This window comes from Macrosteles quadrilineatus, unplaced genomic scaffold (genome assembly GCF_028750875.1).
Source record: "Macrosteles quadrilineatus isolate MER2022 unplaced genomic scaffold, UCM_ALF_1.0 Scaffold_5__1_contigs__length_97177068, whole genome shotgun sequence".
NCBI lineage: Eukaryota > Metazoa > Arthropoda > Insecta > Hemiptera > Cicadellidae > Macrosteles > Macrosteles quadrilineatus.
In genome coordinates, this window is record NW_026542598.1 from 88,872,123 (window position 1) to 88,892,546 (window position 20,424).

At 37.2% G+C, this 20,424-nt stretch overlaps 1 protein-coding gene across 1 annotated transcript; it reads right to left on the reverse strand.

Annotated features, from left to right (window-relative positions):
• Window positions 1-1,662: 1,662 nt before the first annotated feature.
• LOC128994076 (longitudinals lacking protein, isoforms H/M/V-like) lies at window positions 1,663-19,052 on the reverse strand. Its single transcript, XM_054418312.1, has 9 exons — window positions 18,832-19,052; window positions 17,222-17,394; window positions 12,744-12,884; window positions 9,944-10,285; window positions 9,293-9,353; window positions 6,417-6,628; window positions 5,484-5,627; window positions 4,436-4,621; window positions 1,663-3,821 (listed from the first exon to the last, which is right to left on the reverse strand). The coding sequence occupies exons 2-9, from the start codon at window positions 17,390-17,392 to the stop codon at window positions 3,717-3,719; spliced, it is 1,362 nt and encodes a 453-aa protein (XP_054274287.1). The 5' UTR covers window positions 17,393-17,394; window positions 18,832-19,052; the 3' UTR covers window positions 1,663-3,716.
• Window positions 19,053-20,424: the final 1,372 nt, after the last annotated feature.

The window sequence follows — 20,424 nt, forward strand, 5'->3', positions numbered from 1 at the left end:
TTACAATTGATTATTAATGCTGAAAGATACGTAAATAGCCCAGTGTTGTCAGTTTCTGCATGTAATGCCTAAATTGTGGTGGTACTGAAGGTAGTTTATTTTTGTTTCTCCAATTTACTGTGTTATTTAATGATGGATAACAAAAAATATTTCTTGTGGCTGTAAATATTACTTTGTAATTTCACACTATTTTGTTATTTTGAAACTTAATCATAAACTTGTGTGTATTAAATTTTTGAGGTAATGTAAAACATAGCAATGAGGGTTTTGTTTTAAAAAGAACAATATTCAGCTCAAGCTAGATTTTAGCTTGATAATAGCATCCAAGCCTAGCCTAAGCTTTTAGGCTAGGCCTGGCTCAATTTAAGAACCGAGCAGCTCGTATACCTTTACAAATCCTAAAAACCTAGACCTTTGTCCTCTACACATACAATTATGTTAAATTAGAAAAGAGCAGGATTTAAGTTGACAGCAACACATTTTAGGCAATATTGAGTATGGAAACATAACACGCTGGTGCTTTAATAGCAAAGATATACCTTTCAGTATGCATAATCAATGATATTACACTTCTTTAGTATACCTAGGCTAAAAAAATATTCTTATATTCCATTACGTTTAACACTTCAAAAATAGCATCTACTGTCCAAATTTGATGAAATGCAGCTTTATGGTGAATACTAAAATATGTAATATTAAAACTTAGCTGTTCGTGAAACAGTTTAAGTTTTCTAAAAATGGAGAGCAGACTAGGTCAAGATATTGTAGCGTTATCAGGTAACACCAAAAATCGTCTAGATCTAATCTAGAATATCTGAAGCAGATCCTAATTTTTTTCTTACCCACACAGAATGATTGATGATTTTCTTTTAAGTGAAGAAATTTGTCTTCTGTACCCTACGGAGAAAGTTCTCTCAACCCAAGACGTATCTCATAAATCAGTAAAGTACAGGGTGAACTTCAAACTTGTGATAATTGCAGTAATTGTTTGGCAAGAATTGATCCAGAGTTTCCAGAACAAGAGGTTTCACAAACCACAAGAGTAACAACTCAGCAACATGTGTAACGTAAACTGTTATCAAATTTTAACATAAGAAATTTGTATTTGCTACCGTACACAGTGTTTAATATTTTACTATTCACCATGTATTTTGACATTGAACCTTACAGTGGGTTAGGGTACATTCGCTGTGCTTTTATCACATTGCGACATCAATACACCCATTGTGGTAACTGTACAGTACAAGTGCTTGAAAGTCGGCTAAGGTAAGCACTGGCGTGCGTTCCTAAGCAGTGAAACCGAGAGATTCAAGTTTCATTTTTGTATACAGCGTGGGTCGCTCAAACGCTGAAAGCATAAGATGCCCAAACTGTATCAATAAAAGTGTTCATTGATAGACATGAGCTAAATGCAAAAATTATTTTCTATTTGGTTTTAATAATGGATCAAACTGTGAATTACGAGTGTAGAGTTATTTAAAACTCTTAAAATCCTTTTTGACTACTGAGAATATTACAGTATTATCTGTATATTTTTTAATGCAAATAGAAAATTAGATCATTATAATTCATTTTGATAGCCCTAGGATTGCGTTTTATGTCTAATTATGGTAAAAACGTACCTTGTCAGACAATCCTTGACATGTATTGTAGTGTTGAAATTTATTTGCTACATGTTTCGGTGGTTCTTCAACTCCACCGTTGTCGGGCACACAAAAGGATTGTTTTCTTGAGGTGTCGTCAAAATTGTTCCACACATTTAACACAAACACAAAACACCACACGATTAAAATCGATAACAGATATGCCTGTCCAAATTTGTGTACATTGATAGGCCCATCAGTTTTCGCTTTTAATCGTTTTGTGTTTGTGTTAAATGTGTGTAAGCTAACAATTTTTACCACACCTCAAGAAGTGGATCCTTTTGTGTGCCTGACAATAGTGGAGTTGAAGAACCACTGAAACATGTACAAGTAAATTTTGACACTACAATACATGTCAAGGATTGTCTGACAAGGTATGTTTTTAATCATAATTAGTCAAATTAGATTAGTAATCAACCCTTGGAACTCCAAAGGCTTAATTTAAAGAGTTAAATGACCAAACTTCCACTTAACTATGAATTCAAGTATGACTTATTTAAGCCATACTTGACATTTGTGCATCTAGGTGGGAATCAAGTTTACAACTACTACGCTGGCCTATTGGTTTACTGATGTTTTTAGTGTGATATACTGTAATGTTTGATCAATGGCCGAGCGGTTTAAGTTATCTTTTAGGCGATGGGGACAGCACCGTAAACCAAGGGTTCAAATCTTGATGGATTCTCCACTTAAAATCAGAAATTTGTCTACATTTTGAGATACCTTTGATGTGTGTGTCCCCTAAAACTTGTCTAATTTTAATGTGAGGGAAGATGATATAAGTTGGCATAACTGAATCACTAAATAACCTATGGAGTTCAAACAGTTATTGTATTACTAATGTCCATAATCTATAGATATACTAATTTATCATTTTGAAACGTTAACTTTAAATTTTGGTCAAGCTCCTTAATAATTTTATCTATATCTGAATAATTACAATTTACCGAACCTAACAATAAACATTAGTAAAATATACAGCTCATAAAAATAAACCTATTATCTATTGCTTACATTTAACTGATATGCAAACTTTCTGTAAGAAAATAGAATATTTTGAAGATAAAGGTACAATATGAGATTGAATATTACATTTGCTAAAAATATAGGAGTACATCGCGTCATTCCATATACATATATTTACATACATAACAATAAAAGCTCTTTAACATTTACTTAAACATACAATAAACTAAACATCATACTTTAACAACTCTATTGACTTTCAACTCTTGACGAGTTACATGAAAGAAACTTGGTATCCGAGCTTCACTAGTTCTGATGTTGACAGTCTTAACTTCCAAAACAGAATGAAAATAGACAGCTGTTTTACACATCACTTTTGTGTACGCTATTTCATTCGAGTTAATTTTTATCAGGCCTACAACTAATTTTTATTTTCTTTTTTTATTTCTAGTCTGGTTAAGTTATCAAAGCCCTTTTCAAAGTAAAAGTTAATATATACAGAATTTACCATGGTAAATTTCACTGCTAAACTCAAATAAAATCAGCTGGTTAAAACGACAAGATATTATAAAACCTCAAACTCCCTTAATGCTCAAGCTGTGAATGTTCCTAAAAATTATTGTTAAAACTTTGTAAAAACAAAACTGTTCAAGACAACAGTAGAAACTTAAAATTTCTATTAGGCTTATTGAATTGAGTATGTGTCTCTAAATTCAATTCAAAAAGTAAAACAAACGTTAATAAAAGAAACATAGTGATAATATACAGTTATGATATACCAACACTTTGGTATACTTAATAAAACAGAAAAACAAGTCAATAACATGACAAAAATTTTTAAATATAACCTTACGTTATTGTTTGCAAAATTAAAGCAGCTATGCAAAGAATACAGAATTGCAAATGATTAAATTTGCCACTTTTGTTTCCAACAGGATGACAAAAACTAGCCTACCGACCATATTAGTGTACCGAGCTAATGTTTATATTGTTAAAACAACAATCTATTTTCATTTGTCAAATCCCAACCCCATTTGACAAACTCTACACCCGAAGTTTAACCATCAAATGAGCGCAAGATTGTTCCGTTGTTCCCATACAAACGACTCAACCCATTGAGCTAGTTTTCATAATGGTCGGAACTATCGTTCCTGTAGCAGTGGTGGTCAAATCTGTTAGCCCGGAGCCGGCCCCATGTCTCTCATGGTATTCCTGAAAACATATTTCAACATAAAAAACATTATCTGTTAGTGTTACGAGCACCTGTGGTATTTCAAACACATTAAAACTTAGAGCCATTTATTAAGGCAGGTATAGAAAGTAACTGGAATATAGCTTTAACTTAAGACACCGTTTAAACTATGGTACCTTTTTTTAATTGTAGGTGAAAACATTAGAACATAGAGAAAAATCAAATACATTCATGTCTGTAACTTATTTTTACTTACAGAATTTAAAGAATTTTTACTTATTTACTGGCCTAACTTAAAGAATGAGATAATTATAGTTCACTGTAATTTAACTAGAAGAATGGGTCTACACACTAACGGAAAAGAAAACGGGAAAAGCCCATAATAACCCGACTGAAAACTTGGATTAATTCACAATACCCTAACTGAATCCAGGGACGGTACATACAGTAAGTAACATAAGTGAAAACACATCAAATATAGAGTAACACAACTTAAAGCATTTTAGACCAAATACAAACTAAAATAACAAAACAAATCAACCTAAATGAATACAGAACAATACACACTAACCTAACTAAAAGTATAACCCAATACACACTAAACTGAAGCACAAGACAATACACAATTACGTACCTGAAAGCAAGGTACAATGCACAAGTTGGTCTGACATTCGGGACAGTGGTACTTGGTTTTGCGTCGCAGTATTCGACCGTGGGCATCGATGGTGTTCCAACAGAAATTACAACCGAGCGCAGGGCCGGGCCGAAGGACAGGACAGTGACATGAGCGTGAGCCTTCAGGGAGTGAACTGGTGGAACTCTGCGGTCAAACATGCTTGTTAGTTTGAACCATAAAACAGTTTTAAGCAATGATTTAAAATTTACATCAGTACTTGGATGTTTTTTGTCAAAATGTTGATAGCCAAGCTATTATACTAATTCTTTTAATGATACTAATTCTTTTTCTTCAAATTGTAAACAAAAATATTACTGTTGTATCTCTGTACAAAACCTCTTTCGAACAAAAATATACCAAAACAAAATCTACTTTCATAAACATTGAATTAAATTTTAAGTTTGTTAAAATATTTTACGATAATTTCTTGCTACTTACAGAGTGTGTTAAGAGTTTAAGTAGCATTTCCTCCCTTAGATTTTGTTACTGAGATGGTTGATATCATATAAAAGCTACGTGATACAGTTTACAATGAGTGTAAACTAATTTCAGTTTTAAAAAAATTAATGAAAAATGAAATTCAAAGTAAATTAAATTCAGTTTCATTTGGTTAAAAGTCAGTTTATTTGAAATATCAGCAATCTGTCGGTGTCTAGTTCCATCTAAGTCAAAGATCTTAGCAAATAAAATATTAAAATACAAGATCAACTCTTGAAACAAATTTTACATAAATTGCACAGAAACTCAGTATTGAGAAACAACAAATTGAAAGGCTAATAAAATTGACCTAAAATTTCATTCTTTTCCTTGGAAAGTAAATAGGAAAAACTTTACCCATATACCAATAGGTATTCAATTATTAATTGCACTAACGGTATCTAATTAAAGGTCGCCATAACATCAAAAACAGGATTCGGAACGTTCTTTTACAACATATAAAGTACTAAAGTACACATACAATGGTTAATCTTTGATTTGAAAGATTCACTACATTTAACTCACTAACCTGAGGTGTAGAGGAAGCTCTCCGTAACTCGTCAGTTCTCACTCGGATGGAGGCAGTGACGGGGGGCTCAGCAGGGCCTGCTAGGTGAACCTGCACCTGCGGGGTCGTAGGTGTGGACAATAGCGGACTAGAGTGCTGCTTCACCTGGACAGGGCAAGCTCAGTAAGGAGTCTACCATCAAAAGTGATTAGATTTGATTAAATATCTGCGGCGACACTCACCAGAATGCAAATATGCCATGGTAAAAACAACTGAAGGATATGGATGGGATGGTAGTTTTTCTATTGACCAAAATCAGTCAGTTCTTTAGCCAGAATCATATATTAAAAGCCTAATGAACAAGGACGTTGGGTCTTAGTAAAGTTATTATTCTAAGTAAATTTCATTACGGTAAGTTGTCTTTAGGTTTGTATTTCTTTATGTTACTTCCGTTCCAAGTCTAATTTTTCATAGCAACACATCGAAAACACATTCAGCTTTTGCCTGTGTCAGCTTATTCTTTAAATTAAACAGCATTTAAGACCTACAGGATTATTTTTTTATATTTTTTAGGTACATAAAATCGATTAAAAGGTGATTTTATTTAGTTTCCTAGCTTTAATTATTTTCTATTACAGCTATTATAGGCAGTAAAAGCGAAAATCCATTACTTTTATTCATAGTGAAATTAATTTCATTTGACAATTATTTGTAAGTTAAGTCAGCTAAAGCACAACTATTGGAAGGCCTTGCTGGACAATAGGTTTTAAAGATCAGTAAAACAGACTTTGTTTATAAAGACTACTAGACCAATCTTAAGAAGACCTTATATTTGTCATATTTACAAGCCGTCTGAGGTGAGAAGAACTTTATCTGTTCCATTGAACAACCTCCACTAGCTCCCTAACCAAGAAGACTTGCTCTAAACTAATACCATTTCACACTTACACATACCAGATAAGCGGGCTGAGGTACTGTCAGCAGGTTAGGCGAAGACTGCGGAGTGGACGGCCCAGGTTCCGAACACTGACGTTCAATGATTCTCGGAACAGCCAATCCCCCCACCATCACTATGTCGTCTCCCTCGCAATCCTTCTTTATCCTGTTCTGCCGTATGAGCAGCCGACCGCGTTTGGAGCCCATCGCTGGTGTCGGAGTTTGTTCCTCTGGAAAATAAATAGTTACAAAAATTGGACTCCATAACTTTATTAATTAGGTACTTATTTTTTTTTTATTTTTTTTTTTTATTTTTTTTTTTTGTGAGGAGGGAAAATGCTTTTACGCACACAGGTTGCCAGCCTGTAGTGTGAGACTCCTGAATTTATCAGACTACTCACTAAAAAACCCCCTCTGCTCTGTTGGACACATACCTGGAATTGTTTGTCACATTACTTCAAGTCAGGCCAACATGTGACCTAAGCCCACAGGGCTCGCACCGTTTCTGGCATTATTTTTTTTTTTTTTATGACCTACACCGCATCCCGGTCAAGGTCGAGCTTCTTGGCGCGGAGAACACCCTGGATGTAAAGTGACACACAGGTCCAATTGTCCTCACCCTCCATCATCATCGGTATGACCATGTCCACCGACAGCAGTCCTACGAACTGTTGAACATCCAGGCGGGGCCTTTCCCAATGCTGGCAGTGGAAGAAAGTGTGTTCCACGTCATCGGGAATGCCTGGGCAGTATATGCAATCGGGTGACACGGCTTTGCCCATCCTGAACAAGTACGACCGGAAAAAGCCGTGACCCGTCAGAAATTGGGTGAGGTAGAAGTTCACCTCTCCGCACCGCCGACTAACCCAAGGTTGGACTTGTTGTATCAGTCGCCTGGTCCAGAGCCCCCTTGTCTCCTGTTCCCAGCTCTCCTGCCAAAGCTGGAAGGTCCGGGTGCGTTCCTCAATTCTTGCCTGGTCCTCCCCACGGAGGTGATAAATTTCCTTCCTCTCCGCCACCAAAAGTTTGACTGGGATGACTCCAGCAACCACCAGGACGGCGGGTTCGGACACTGTTCGATAGGCAGATGCTACCCTTAGTGCTGCCTGACGCTGCACTCGGGCGAGCCGCATCCTATATATCTCCTTATTGAGAGCGTCTGCCCACACTTCCGCACCGTACAGGAGCACGGACTGGACCATTTTTCCATTTTCCATTTTGTTTTGTCATGAGAGCATGAAGCTCCCTGACTGCAAGCCCGGTACCTATAATTAAACATACCCGGGCCCCATGATGTAGGCCGAAGCTAATGCACCAACCTTTGGCACATCATGGGAGGATGACTTAAGGTCATCAGGCTCTCCGGCTGCCGAAGCAACCCTTCGGAGAGAGGGTTTCCCCTCAATCCTAACCAGGGATACCGGCTACTTGTTTAAGCGTCACTCCACCTGGGTTTCCCCAGGTACAAAACCCAGAAGGACCATAATGGAATGCCCTGACGCATTTAGTGCAAGCAACACTCGGGACCTATCCAATCCGTGACAGGCAGAGCCCGCCATCAGAGCCAGGAAGAAGGGGACCACCAGCAAGCTGATGGGGGGAACCCCAACCACCTATTTACACCACTACCCGATCGAGGCCTTACCCAGTTGCTGGGAAACCAGAGGTGAACAAGGCGGTAGATCCCTGAACACCCCTAGCGGGCTTGAACCCAGCACCCGATCTACTTCGTTTGCCTGTGCAGCCCAACATCACTGCCAGGCCATCAGGGTTTCCCAAAAGGAGGCAGGAATAGAAGTGGGTCCCACCCGGATGAACCTATCCACCAAAGGTGGCGACACCCTTTGCTCAATTGAAGTTCCAGGGAGAACTCCCCACACTCTAGATAACCATACCTTCCGGTCTCAGAGACAGGGATTGGCTGATGGAGTGCGCCCAGCCGTTGCCCTCACACTGCGGAAAGTTACGCTCCCCTAGAGTGTCCCCGTGAGCTTACGGGTACTTGCCCGATTTCACCCCCAGGAAAGGCTACTTCCAAAGTCGAGGATATGCCACACTGAATGCTGGTCGCACAGAGCAAGCAGGCCGAAGCCCAAAGAACCATAGTCACAGGTAGATGGGAGATTGATGGCGCACTTCCACCTCTCCGAGAGCTAAACACCCGACCAACCTGGATGGAAGAATGTCACTGGAGGCTCCCCCTAAGGGGCTGGCGCTTACCAGACGTCCATGACTATGGCCTACTTGAAAAGCCGATACCAACACCGAGAAGTTACCTCCCCTTTGGGGGCGCACGGACTGGACCGCAGACATCAACAGCCTTCTGCGGCTGGACCGCGGACCTCCAACATTGGCCATTAACTGACTAAGGGAAGAAACCATTTTAGCGGCCTTGTCCGCCGTACGGGTGATCTGGTCTCGCCAGCTGAGCTTGCTGTCCACCATAACCCCAAGGTACTTTGCGGCACGAGTGGTTTGGACTTCAACGTTCCCCACCCTCAACGGCTTGATGGTGTCAATCCTCTTTTTAGTCAGAATCACAATTAATTACTTATACCTTTATCTTCTACGTTAATATTTCCACAACGATGTTTCAGCTTCGACAATTATCCTGTTGTTTCAACTTCAAACAAATTAAGTCCCATTGATTATATTAGATTTTGCAGGACTCCATTTTATAGCGGCAGACAACCGACAGATCATTGCTGTAGCATGCAGGAACGTTCCTTGCAAGGGACGTTAAAATATAATCCAAATGTTTAAAAAAGCGCTTTTTCATCCTTTCATTTGTTTAGTCTATTTTACTTTAAAATAGTGTAGCCTACTCACATTAATACCTTATGTAACTTATCAATTAAGTTAGGCTAAGTGATGTTTTTAAACTATTAATTTACCTGTTGACGACTGGTGGACTGTCTCCAACGAATTATTTTCGCTCTTACTCTTTTCATTAACCTAAAAATAAATATGATTTATAGCTAGCAAACACTGTACAGTTAAAAAAATAGCATTGTTCTTTCTTCAATTTCTAAAGTGTATGAAAAAGCCGTCCACTTACAATTATCAGAGTTTTTGGAAAAATTTAATATTTTGGATGATAATCGGCATGGATTCCGGAATGGAAGATTAGTTGTGAGCGCAGCTGTTTGTTTTATCGAATCAGTCATTGAATCAGTAGACAAAGGACATTATATAATTGGCATATTTATGGACCTTTCTAAAGCGTTTGATAGTGTAAAACATAGCAAAATTACTAGAAAATCTTAAAATAATTGGAATATCAAAAAGAGCTCTTAATTGGTTTACTTCCTTATTTGACAAATAGATCTCAATTCGTGGAAATTACCCATTTGTCAAATCATAAAAATAATTATCAAATCATCATCAACCAATTAAATTTGGGGTGCCACAAGGTTCAATTTTGGGGCCTTAGCTTTTTTGTGTTACCTTAAGGGCATGGAAGAAACAATAACACCTCGAATGTTACCATTTTGGATTGGAAGTGTCTACCTACTTGTATCCAGTGTAATGTACATTTTTCTTACTTGTTGAGATTCTTCTTCCACGCTCTCTTGAGACGTAAACCCTGGTTCGGACTCGGTGCTTGGTTCGTTGCGTAGTGAATGTTCCCCCTCACTTGCCGGTTCTGTTTTGACAATAGGTATCTCAACACTGCCCACTGTCTCTTCGCTGCCGCCTGTCACTGTGCCGGTGTGTTCCGTCGATCCAGAACCAGATCCTGACCCAGTTGACGACTTTCGCAGTCGTTTACGGCGCATTGAGGGTGAATCGCAGCTCTTATCTGATGATATACTAACTGACTTACTTAGTGAAATGTTCTGCTCTGGCATTTCCGCTAGGCCTTTTACTTTCAATGTTTCGGCAGTCTGAAAAAATAAAATACTGTTATTACTGGTTAGAAACTCTATCACTTTAAGTGCGCTTAGTGCCTTTCATACAGTAATTACTTACATGTTTATGAAAATAACGTGATAGGCTACTTTTGTATTTGTAGCCTTTATCATTTGTATAAAGTAGTTCGGTCTTACTTGACAGGTAGGAAACAATATGTCTGTGTTCAGGGTACTAACTCCAATGTTGTGGACATCAAATTGGGCGTGCCCCAAGGATCTGTTCTTGGACCTTTCTTTTTTATAATTGCCATTAATGATCTTCCAAAGAATCTTAAATCTAGGTCAGTAATATATGCTGATGACACATCAATTTTTGCCAAAAATTCAGACAAAATAGAACTCTTCAGTGAAATCAGTGAAGCCCAGGGAGATGCTCTAAACTGGTTCTTCACAAATAAACTTCTCTGTAACCAAAGTAAAACCCAAAACATTATTCTTAGCACCTCCTTAAATCTGGACCTTCAAACAGTAAAGCTATTAGGTATTCATATTGATTCCAAGCTGTCTTGGCATGCTCACATAAACAACCTTTGTAAAAAGATTTCACGGGTCAGTTATCTTTTTTGGAAGCTGAGGGATTCTGTGTCAGATGAATACCTCAGAATGACTTACTTTGGTTTATTTCAATCTCATTTATCTTATGGACTGGTTCTCTGGGGACATGCAACGGCCGTATCAGATGTGCTTCTGATTCAGAAAAAAGTTCTTAGAATCATGTGCAGAGCTAATAGATTGGACCACTGTCGACCTTTATTCAGACAAATGAAAATTTTAACAGTAACTAACTTATACATTCTACATATTCTAATTTACACTAAAACTAATCTTCACCTTTTCCTCACCAGGCAAGATATACACCTACACGAAACCCGAAACAGGACAAAACTTAATATTCCACAGCACAGATTGGCAAAATTCGGCAAATCACACAAGGCAAGTTGTATCAAATTTTTCAACAAATTACATGAATCGGCAAGGACCACCACACCAAAAATCTTCAAAAATAAGGTAACTGCTTGGCTCTTAGACAATCCATTTTATAATATTTATGAATTTTTAAATACATGTGTAGAAATTAGTTTCTAGCTGTAGGTAGATTTTTATGACAACCTGTTTTAATTTAATGTAACTATGACAATGCCTATCTCATGTATATGATCAATGGCAAATAAACCATTTCATTTCATTTCATTTCATTTCATTACATGTTTATGAAAATAACGTGATAGGCTACTTTTGTATTGCAAAACAGTCTTTGTTGCAAATAATTCTTGATGACAGTTAAAATCTTTACACTAGGCGTCTCCTCTCATTTTAGAGTACGCCCCAGCTCACAGACGGAGTCCTCTAACTTTAATATTAGGTATAGGCCTAAGCAAAATGTAGACATACCGTACTTTATTCCTGACATAGCTTAAAAGCCAACTTTATAGGCATCAAACTAATAAATAATCTAATTACCCTGTACACAGAAACACTCAAAAGCCAAATTTTAAACGAGCATCGGGTCTTCTTAGCAGAAAACTTTTTTACAATCCATGAGTTTTTATAATTTGTTGATGAAACTGTTGGTATTTTTTTAATATTTAAGATTGTAAGAGATTTAATCAGCTATCCGTGGAGGGTTATAGAAAAATGTTTCATCGTTTTACAAATATATTAGCGTTTGGCCCTTGATTTTCGTTAAGTGACACTTCACAAGCATGCACTCATGGCCGGACAGAATAAAGAATTTGATTTTCATCCGATGAAAAATTTTTATTTTTTTTCACCACAATGTGTTTTGGAAGTGTTTTTTTTTAGTAAGTAGCCTTGCCTATAGGCCTAGTTAAAAAACCAATTTGAATTTTTAATACAAAAAGTAGCCTACTACACTTAAAAAGTAATAAACATTTGTTGTGTATTACTACAAAAGAATATATAAAAAAGCCCTTTAAGAAGCAAAATGCTTATGGAGAATAGTCAGACTGGAATTTTGCCGCCGAAATGAGCTTTGCCCGCGGCAGCCAAGCCTCTATCTCTCTAAGCAGATCCTTTGTCTCACTCTCTCTCACTCAGTCAGCTGACTTGGCCGTATGCTCAGGATAGTCTAACAAGTGGCTGCTGCGGGAACTCTCCGAAATTAAAATATTTCCAGACTGAACTGTTTACAAAGGCATTGCGCTTCTTAATAGAATAATAAGTGTAGTTGTTTTTGTTTATTTTTATTTTATTGTTTATTTATTATTAAAACAGCGATCCGAGACGTTAGGTATAGTTTTTTGTAAAAGATAAAAGGTATCACCTGTTGTTTTGGGGCTTGAGTTGCATGTGTGTGTCCATCCTATTGTAGACTGATATTAACCACAAACACATTTTATCATTATTATTTATCTATAACTAAGTTTTGTATTCATTGATTATACTGTAGGCTGCTTTAAAACACACTCACCTTCAGAATAGCAGGTAACTGTTCTTGAGATACATTCACTTCACCACAATACATGAAATCTACCATCACTTTTAGGTCTGTGTACTTGATATCCTTCAATATGACAATTGGGTGCTGGCAAGGGTTCAAGGTAAACAAAGACTAAAACAAAACACATCTAGTCTAGTAAATTTATAAAAGATAGACATTTTTAACTATAAGTTAAATGGAATAAGTCCAGAGAAGTTTGTTGGAAAACAGTCAATTTGGCAAACATGGAAATTTATACAATAGGCCTAAGTAGACAAGATTTTTGGTAAGATCGGTGTGAACTTCATTCTTTGTTCATAATAATTGCTTTATTTTTCAGGTAAGTTAGTAAATGAGTTGAGACAAAATTAACCGATTATTATTTGACAAAATAATAATTATTTCTAATGATAAAATCTCATTTAACAAGAACAAATCATGAAAAAATAGGCCCTATTCAATTGGCCCAGGGGCAAATATAAGAGGGGAGGGGGCAAGTGCCCAACTCAAAATAATGAATATGTAGAAAATAATAATTACGTACCGTAATAGATAAGACTATACCTTTTTATAATTTAATGTTTACAATAAACATTAAAATACATGATCTTTTGGCATACAGCGCAAATTACACTCTGAATAATAACTTAGCAGCAACACTTCGATAAAGTACGGGTCTACTAAACATAACCAAACCTAACCTTACATTAATTCTGCCCCCCTAAAATTGCCACTGACTAGACCAAATAGCCTAGTTGAGCGGAGCGAGCGAAGCGAGCGAAGCTCTTATACGTCGACTTTTATGCATTTCGTAATACGCAAACTCCTCCTAGACGGCTGAATCAATCGTTTTCAAATTTTGCAAGGTGATAAAGACCATATCGGTGAGTGCCAACATCTATATGGCGTTAAAAAAGTCTCTCAGGAATCCGTAGAAAAATGAAACTGAAAATCACATTTTCTTAACATTAGTCTTATGGGTTGCTAGGTAACCATGTTGGCTGAATTAAATAACAAGTAAAAAGTAAACAAAAGATTTGAAGTTTTAGCATGTGTTCATAATAAGCCAACTACCCACAGTATACTAGGAAATTACAAATACAGTACAAAAGGAAAAACATCACTTGTTAATATTGAGCAAAGATTATACTTAAGATTACTCGTTACATTGTAGTCAAGGGTAGCAGTGCGAAGTCTAGGATCTGTTTATGACGAATACATTAAGGTATCTGCAATCCTAAAATACTATGGGAAGGGAAGGAAACAGGTCCGTGACGTAGGAAGTAGTGAAGGAAGTAGTAAAGGCAATCATAAAATGCTATGGGAATAGAGGGAAACAGGTCCGTGACGTAGGAAGTGATGAAGGAAGTAGTAAATACGAGCAGTCCGGAGTGTGGGGACTGTTTATGACGATAAGATTAGGGTATCTGCAATCCTAAAATGCTATGGGAAGGGAGGAAAACATGTCCGCGACGTAGGAAGTGGTGAAGGAAGTAGTCAAGGCGAGTAGTCCGGAGTGCGGGAACTGTTTATGACGATTAGATTAAGGTATCTGCAATCTTTAAGTGCAATGGGAAGGGAGGGAAACAGGTCCGCGACGTAGGAAGTGGTGAAGGAAGTAGTCAAGGCGAGCTGTCCGGAGTGTTGGAACTATTATGACGATTAGATAAGGGTATGGGCAATCAAAAATGCTATGGAAAAGGGAGGGAAACAGGCCCGTGACGTAGGAAGTGGTGAAGGAAGTAGTCAAAGCGAGCTGTCCGGAGTGTGGGAACTGTTTATGACGATAAGATAAGGGTATGGGCAATCCTAAAATGCTATGGGAAGGGAGGGAAAGAGGTCCGCGACGTAAGAAGTGGTGAAGGAAGTAGTCAAGGCGAGCTGTCAGGAGTGAGGAAACTGTTTATGGCGATTAGATAAGGGTATGGGCAATCCTAAAATGCTATGGGAAGGGAGGGAAACAGGTCCGTGACGTAAGAAGTGGTGAAGGAAGTAGTCAAGGCGAGCTGTCTGGAGCGTGGGAACTGTTTATGATGATTAGATTAAGGTATTTGCAATCCTAAAATGCTATGGAAAGGGAGGAAAATAGGTCCGCGAAGTAGGAAGTGGTGAAGGAAGTAGTCTAGGCGAGTTGTCCGGAGTGTTGGAAATGTTTATGACAATTAGATTAAGGTATCAGCAAACCTAAAATGCTACGGGAAGGGAGGAAAAAAGGTCCGCGACGTAGGAAGTGATGAAGGAAGTAGTTAAGGTGAGCTGTCCGGAGTGTGGGAACTGTTTATGACGATTAGATTAAGGTATTTGCAATTCTAAAATGCTATGAAAAGGGAGGAAAATAGGTCTGCGACGTAGGAAGTGGTGAAGGAAGTAGTCTAGGCGAGTTGTCCGGATTGTTGGAAATGTTTATGACAATTAGATTATGGTATCAGCAAACCTAAAATGCTACGGGAAGGGAGGAAAACAGGTCCGCAACGTAGGAAGTGATGAAGGAAGTAGTCAAGGTGAGCTGTCCGGAGTGTGGGAACTGTTTATGACGATTAGATTAAGGTATTTGCAATCCTAAAATGCTATGGGAAGGGAGGGAAACAGGTCCGCGACGTAGGAAGTGGTGAAGGAAGTAGTCAAGGCGAGTAGTCCGGAGTGTGGGAACTGTTTATGACGATTAGATTAAGGTATTTGCAATTCTAAAATGCTATGGAAAGGGAGGAAAATAGGTCTGCGACGTAGGAAGTGGTGAAGGAAGTAGTCTAGGCGAGTTGTCCGGATTGTTGGAAATGTTTATGACAATTAGATTATGGTATCAGCAAACCTAAAATGCTACGGGAAGGGAGGAAAACAGGTCCGCAACGTAGGAAGTGATGAAGGAAGTAGTCAAGGTGAGCTGTCCGGAGTGTGGGAACTGTTTATGACGATTAGATTAAGGTATTTGCAATCCTAAAATGCTATGGGAAGGGAGGGAAACAGGTCCGCGACGTAGGAAGTGGTGAAGGAAGTAGTCAAGGCGAGTAGTCCGGAGTGTGGGAACTGTTTATGACGATTAGATTAAGGTATCTGCAATCTTTAAATGCAATGGAATGGAGGGAAACAGGTCCATGACGTAGGAAATTGTGTAGGATGTAGATGTGTGGATTTATGTATCTCCAATACTACGGTGCTTTCAGAGTGAACTAATGATTTTCCCCGAGCAAAGCTCGGTCCCCAGGTACTATAATCAAATGACGACACTAGCTTGAGGTTCGTGACGTATGAAGAGGTTAAGGAAGTAGTAAAGGTGAACAGTCTGGAGTGTGGAAACTGTTTTTGACGATTAGATTAAGGTCTCTACATTCCTAAAATGCTACGGAAAGGGAGGGAAACAGGTCCGCGATGTGGGAAGTGGCGAAGGAAGTAGTAAAGGCGAGCTGTTCGGAGTGTGGGATCTGTTTATGACGATTAGATTCAGGTATCTGCAATCTTAAAATGCTATGGGAAGAGAGGGAAACAGATCCGCGACGTAGGAACAGGTGAAAGAAGTAGTAAGGTGAGCAGTGTGGAGTGTGGGAACTGGAAACCGTTTGTAGCAGTTTTAATGTATCTGCAATGCTGAAATGCTATGAGAAGGGATGGAAGCATGCCCAAGACATAGGAAATTGTGAAAGAAGTAGTAAAGTCTAGCAGTACGGACAGTGGGGATGTTTGTTGCAATTAGATTAACGTATCTAAAATACTAAAATGCTATGGAAAGCGATGAATACAGGTCCACGACGTAAGTGGTGAAGGAAGTAGTAAAGGCTGGCAGTGCAGAGTGGGGGAACCGTTTGAGCAGATGGATAAATGAATTTGTAATACTTAAATGCTATGAGAAAGGAAGGAAACAGGCCAATGACGTAGTAAATGGTGAAGGAAGTAGTAAGGGTAACAGCGCAGAGTGTGGGAACTGTCTTTGGCAATTACATTAATGTATCTGCAATCCTAAAATGCTATGGGAAGAGAGGGAAACAGGTCCACGACGTAGGGTGTGGTGAAGGAAGTAGTAAATGTGAGCAGTGTTGAGTTTGGGAATGGATTAATGTATCTGCAATGCTAAAATGCTACGGGAAGAGACTGTAGACTGTAATATGTTAAAATGATTACGAAGCACAAATCGATACATATTTTCGATACATGCAATCGTTTACAATCGAAATTTACAACTGAGTTGACAATAGCTGATTTTTACTCCATAGAGGCTAAAAACGATTTTTACTCCTTAAATATTAAAAATGCTACTTTAGACCCGCAGCGCATGCATGAAAAAATACTGTTTTTACTGCAGAAAGACAAAAACAATATAATATGAACCCTTGATGACTCCGCTCAATTTTGTGGATGCCTCTGCGAACGCCACCTAGTATAGTTAACTCACTGTCTCAGGCTACATCTATCTAATTGTCTAAAAAAAATTAAATGTAAAAAAGGATGATGAATTTAAAAATGGCTTTTGTACTTACTTGAAAATAAGAACTACAAGCCGAGAGAACTACTTTATGTGCTTGTATGTGTTTTCCTTCGGCTGCCAACGTGACGTCAACCAGCGACTCGCTGTTCAGCAGACTTGTAAACATTGATATGAAGTTGGGTTGGTGATTGTTCCAACGTAAACAATATTGTTGAACAGCCATGTCTATAAATGATTAATAAAATTATTATAAATTTACTGTGAATAGGAAATCAGTTGGGAACCATCTTTATTGATTAGACAAAATGTAATTAGGGTTAACTTGTGCCTACCAGGGTACCGGTACTGGTAAGATGAACAAGTTATTAAAAATTGTCTAACTAAGTACAGTTCCGTAGAGAACATAGAATATATTATCGATATAGGTATAGCGATTATGATTCGGGCTTGATATAGGCTTATGGCTCATCTCTCATACATTTTTCCTGATGATAACATCAAATTGGGTAGGATAATGGTCTGTAAACGTTTTTATTGAATGGTTTGATAAATAAAACTAACTTATGTATCAATAAGTTATTCGATCAAAAACAAAATAAGCAATCATTTATGGACGTTAACTGTAATAAAACAAGCAATAGGCCTAACCAAAACTTATTGATAATTATTGCATAGGGTTCAAAAATGTAAAGTTTTGGTACTGATCCTTTGGAATCAACTTGTACACGGAGGCCACCCTTATACAGCCCGCTGCGGCTGTTATGTAAGATTGGGTTATCATAAATAAGTTAGAATGTATGACTCATCTGGTATTGTTGGATTCATAACGAAATGAGGAAAGTCCAACAAACAATTATGATGACCCAACCTAAGTTTAACATAACCACCGCAGCACGCTGTAAAATAAGTCGTCTCTGTATAATACCAAAGTACCAAAGTTTCTTCCATTTTTTGTCATACAAATTTAGGACAAACCCAAGGATAATAAAGAAACAACTTTATTACGCCTTATGTTTTTGTTCTTATTTTCATTCATAGGCTAGGGCCTATCATATTTTAAATTTGATGCTATGGTATCAAACTGAAATATAATCGATAGGGCCTATATTGATATTTAATCCCATATAGCAGACCCTCTGCAGAACTGTAGCTATCTAACTTATTAATTGTAAAAGTCAATATGGTTAGGCTAATAGGAAAAAATCTATTAACATAGTTGATTCCTTTCATAATGATTTGACTTCCTACGCAATCACAAAAGTTGAGTCGTAGAGCCTAGGATACGGTAACTTGCAAGTTCTACCAAGACTTACCAAAATAACTAAGTTAACTCTTGGATCATAGGTTAACTCATAATAAACTTCTAGTCCTAGCCTATTATAAATACCAGAATATTTAAGCTTAATAGGCTACCTATGTAAAAAGCAATCACAACGGAACCAAATCAAAATTTACCTTTCCTTTTAGATTAATTTGGCTGTGAAAAGTGAGAAGGCTGGGTGATATGATTTGATTTGATAGGTCTAAGCTTAAGTTTTGGTAGGCTAGGCAGAATCAGGATGGTGTTAGTTTATATAATTTAAGAGTCCAATTAACAATAAAAGTTCACAACCAAATATTTATTTTGCTTTTAAATGCAATATTTTGGAAATATATACCTACCTAAGTCCTATTTGATGGACCTTGACTTTTAAATTTTCACAGGGGATGATAGTTTCTACGAAAATCTAACCACTAGATATACCGTTCTTTTTAGAACTTTATTTCGAATAGTTCAACCATTAGACTGTTAAATTAGTTTTTATTCCACAAATTCATATTGTTTACACTAAATTGATTAAACTGTACTGTAGTTCCTTGTAATTCTCGCACTTTATTTATAGGTTATGTCATTGGGAATGTGTATGTAAACTTGAAGATTTCATTTCTGTCATGATGCATGCATGATCGTTTAGTATAATTTCGTTCAATATAATGGTTATTTTGTCATGATGCCATTAGTTTTGGTCGGGTCAGGCTCAGTCTTACTTAAATCGATTATTATTTAATTATGGCTTTGTTTTTTTTTTTTAACTTTACCTGCCCTAATTATTGTAAAGTCTGACTGAAACCTGTATCAATGATTTAACCATTAGCCATCATTAGATAACTTAGTTGCATCATAGATAGATAAAACATACTCCCTTAGGTTGCATTGAATTTGATACTGCAAGAAGCACGGCAGCACGGCCCCCTGGCAAGAGAGGACATCGTGTTCTTGGAATTTCCGAAACAACGTGTCTTATCTTCTATTGCACTTGGGAACGAAAAATTCAATAATATGCTTTCCTTAATTTTTTTAGTTAAATTTGACAGTTTTTGGGGGGTTTTAGTTTGCTTGCTTGCTTGAAAATGTTGCCAATCCATTGAGTTGAGTTTCGTGACATCGAATCATCGCAATAGAATTATTGACAACCCCACTGTCCGTACTGCTAGACTTTACTACTTCTTTCACAATTTCCTATGTCTTTCTACTGATGATCCGATGATACTAATAATTAATTTAATCATCCATCAAAAACCACTAACAGTAAGCCCCTATAACTAATCAATCAATCAATAAAATCTTTATTCAATATTAGTACTCTGTACATAGAATGGTGTCAATATTAATTAATACTAAGATACATTATAACTAAGATTGATTAATACTAAGGCTGTCAAAACAAAAGATATAGTTATATGCATGAAAAGAAAAGAGAACTAAAAACTTTCTTTACACATCATTTTTACATGGGAATAATAATGCTACAACACAAGAAATAAACGCAAAAGATAAGGTAATAATTATTTTTATTTATTTAATAGGCTAAAATTTAATGAACTCGATGCCTCGATGGCACTTGGTTTTAGATGTTTAGTATTTCCCATTTTGTTTGTATAATTTTTCAATTTCTCTTAATCCATTAGCTTTTTGAAAGTCATGCTTATTGTTGTTTACAACAAAAATACCAAAACTGAACCAAACTTCTGATGTTAATGTTAGTGATTTAGCCTATGGTGATATTTATGGATGTTCTGATCGGCATGAGAATGAGAATTTTATTTGGTCTTTTCATGAAGCGTCGTCGTTGCATATAAAAGCACTTGTACTTGTATATTTTTATTTCTTCTTTTTCAGATTTTGTTTTTCAATTTTCATTCTGAGTTCTGTCTCTAAGTTAGTTCTAATTTCGTTCGTTTGACACACAACACACAACACACAGAGACCAAGGC

Excerpts from the sequence above, each read along its gene's own strand:
- LOC128994076 (XM_054418312.1), bottom strand. The coding sequence starts at position 17,392 with ATGGCTGTTCAACAATATTGTTTACGTTGGAACAATCACCAACCCAAC. Across the intron at positions 10,286-12,743 it reads AGTTACCTGCTATTCTGAAG|ACTGCCGAAACATTGAAAGT; the intron begins GTGAGTGTGTTT and ends TTATTTTTTCAG. Across the intron at positions 3,822-4,435 it reads GCATTGTACCTTGCTTTCAG|GAATACCATGAGAGACATGG; the intron begins GTACGTAATTGT and ends ATATGTTTTCAG.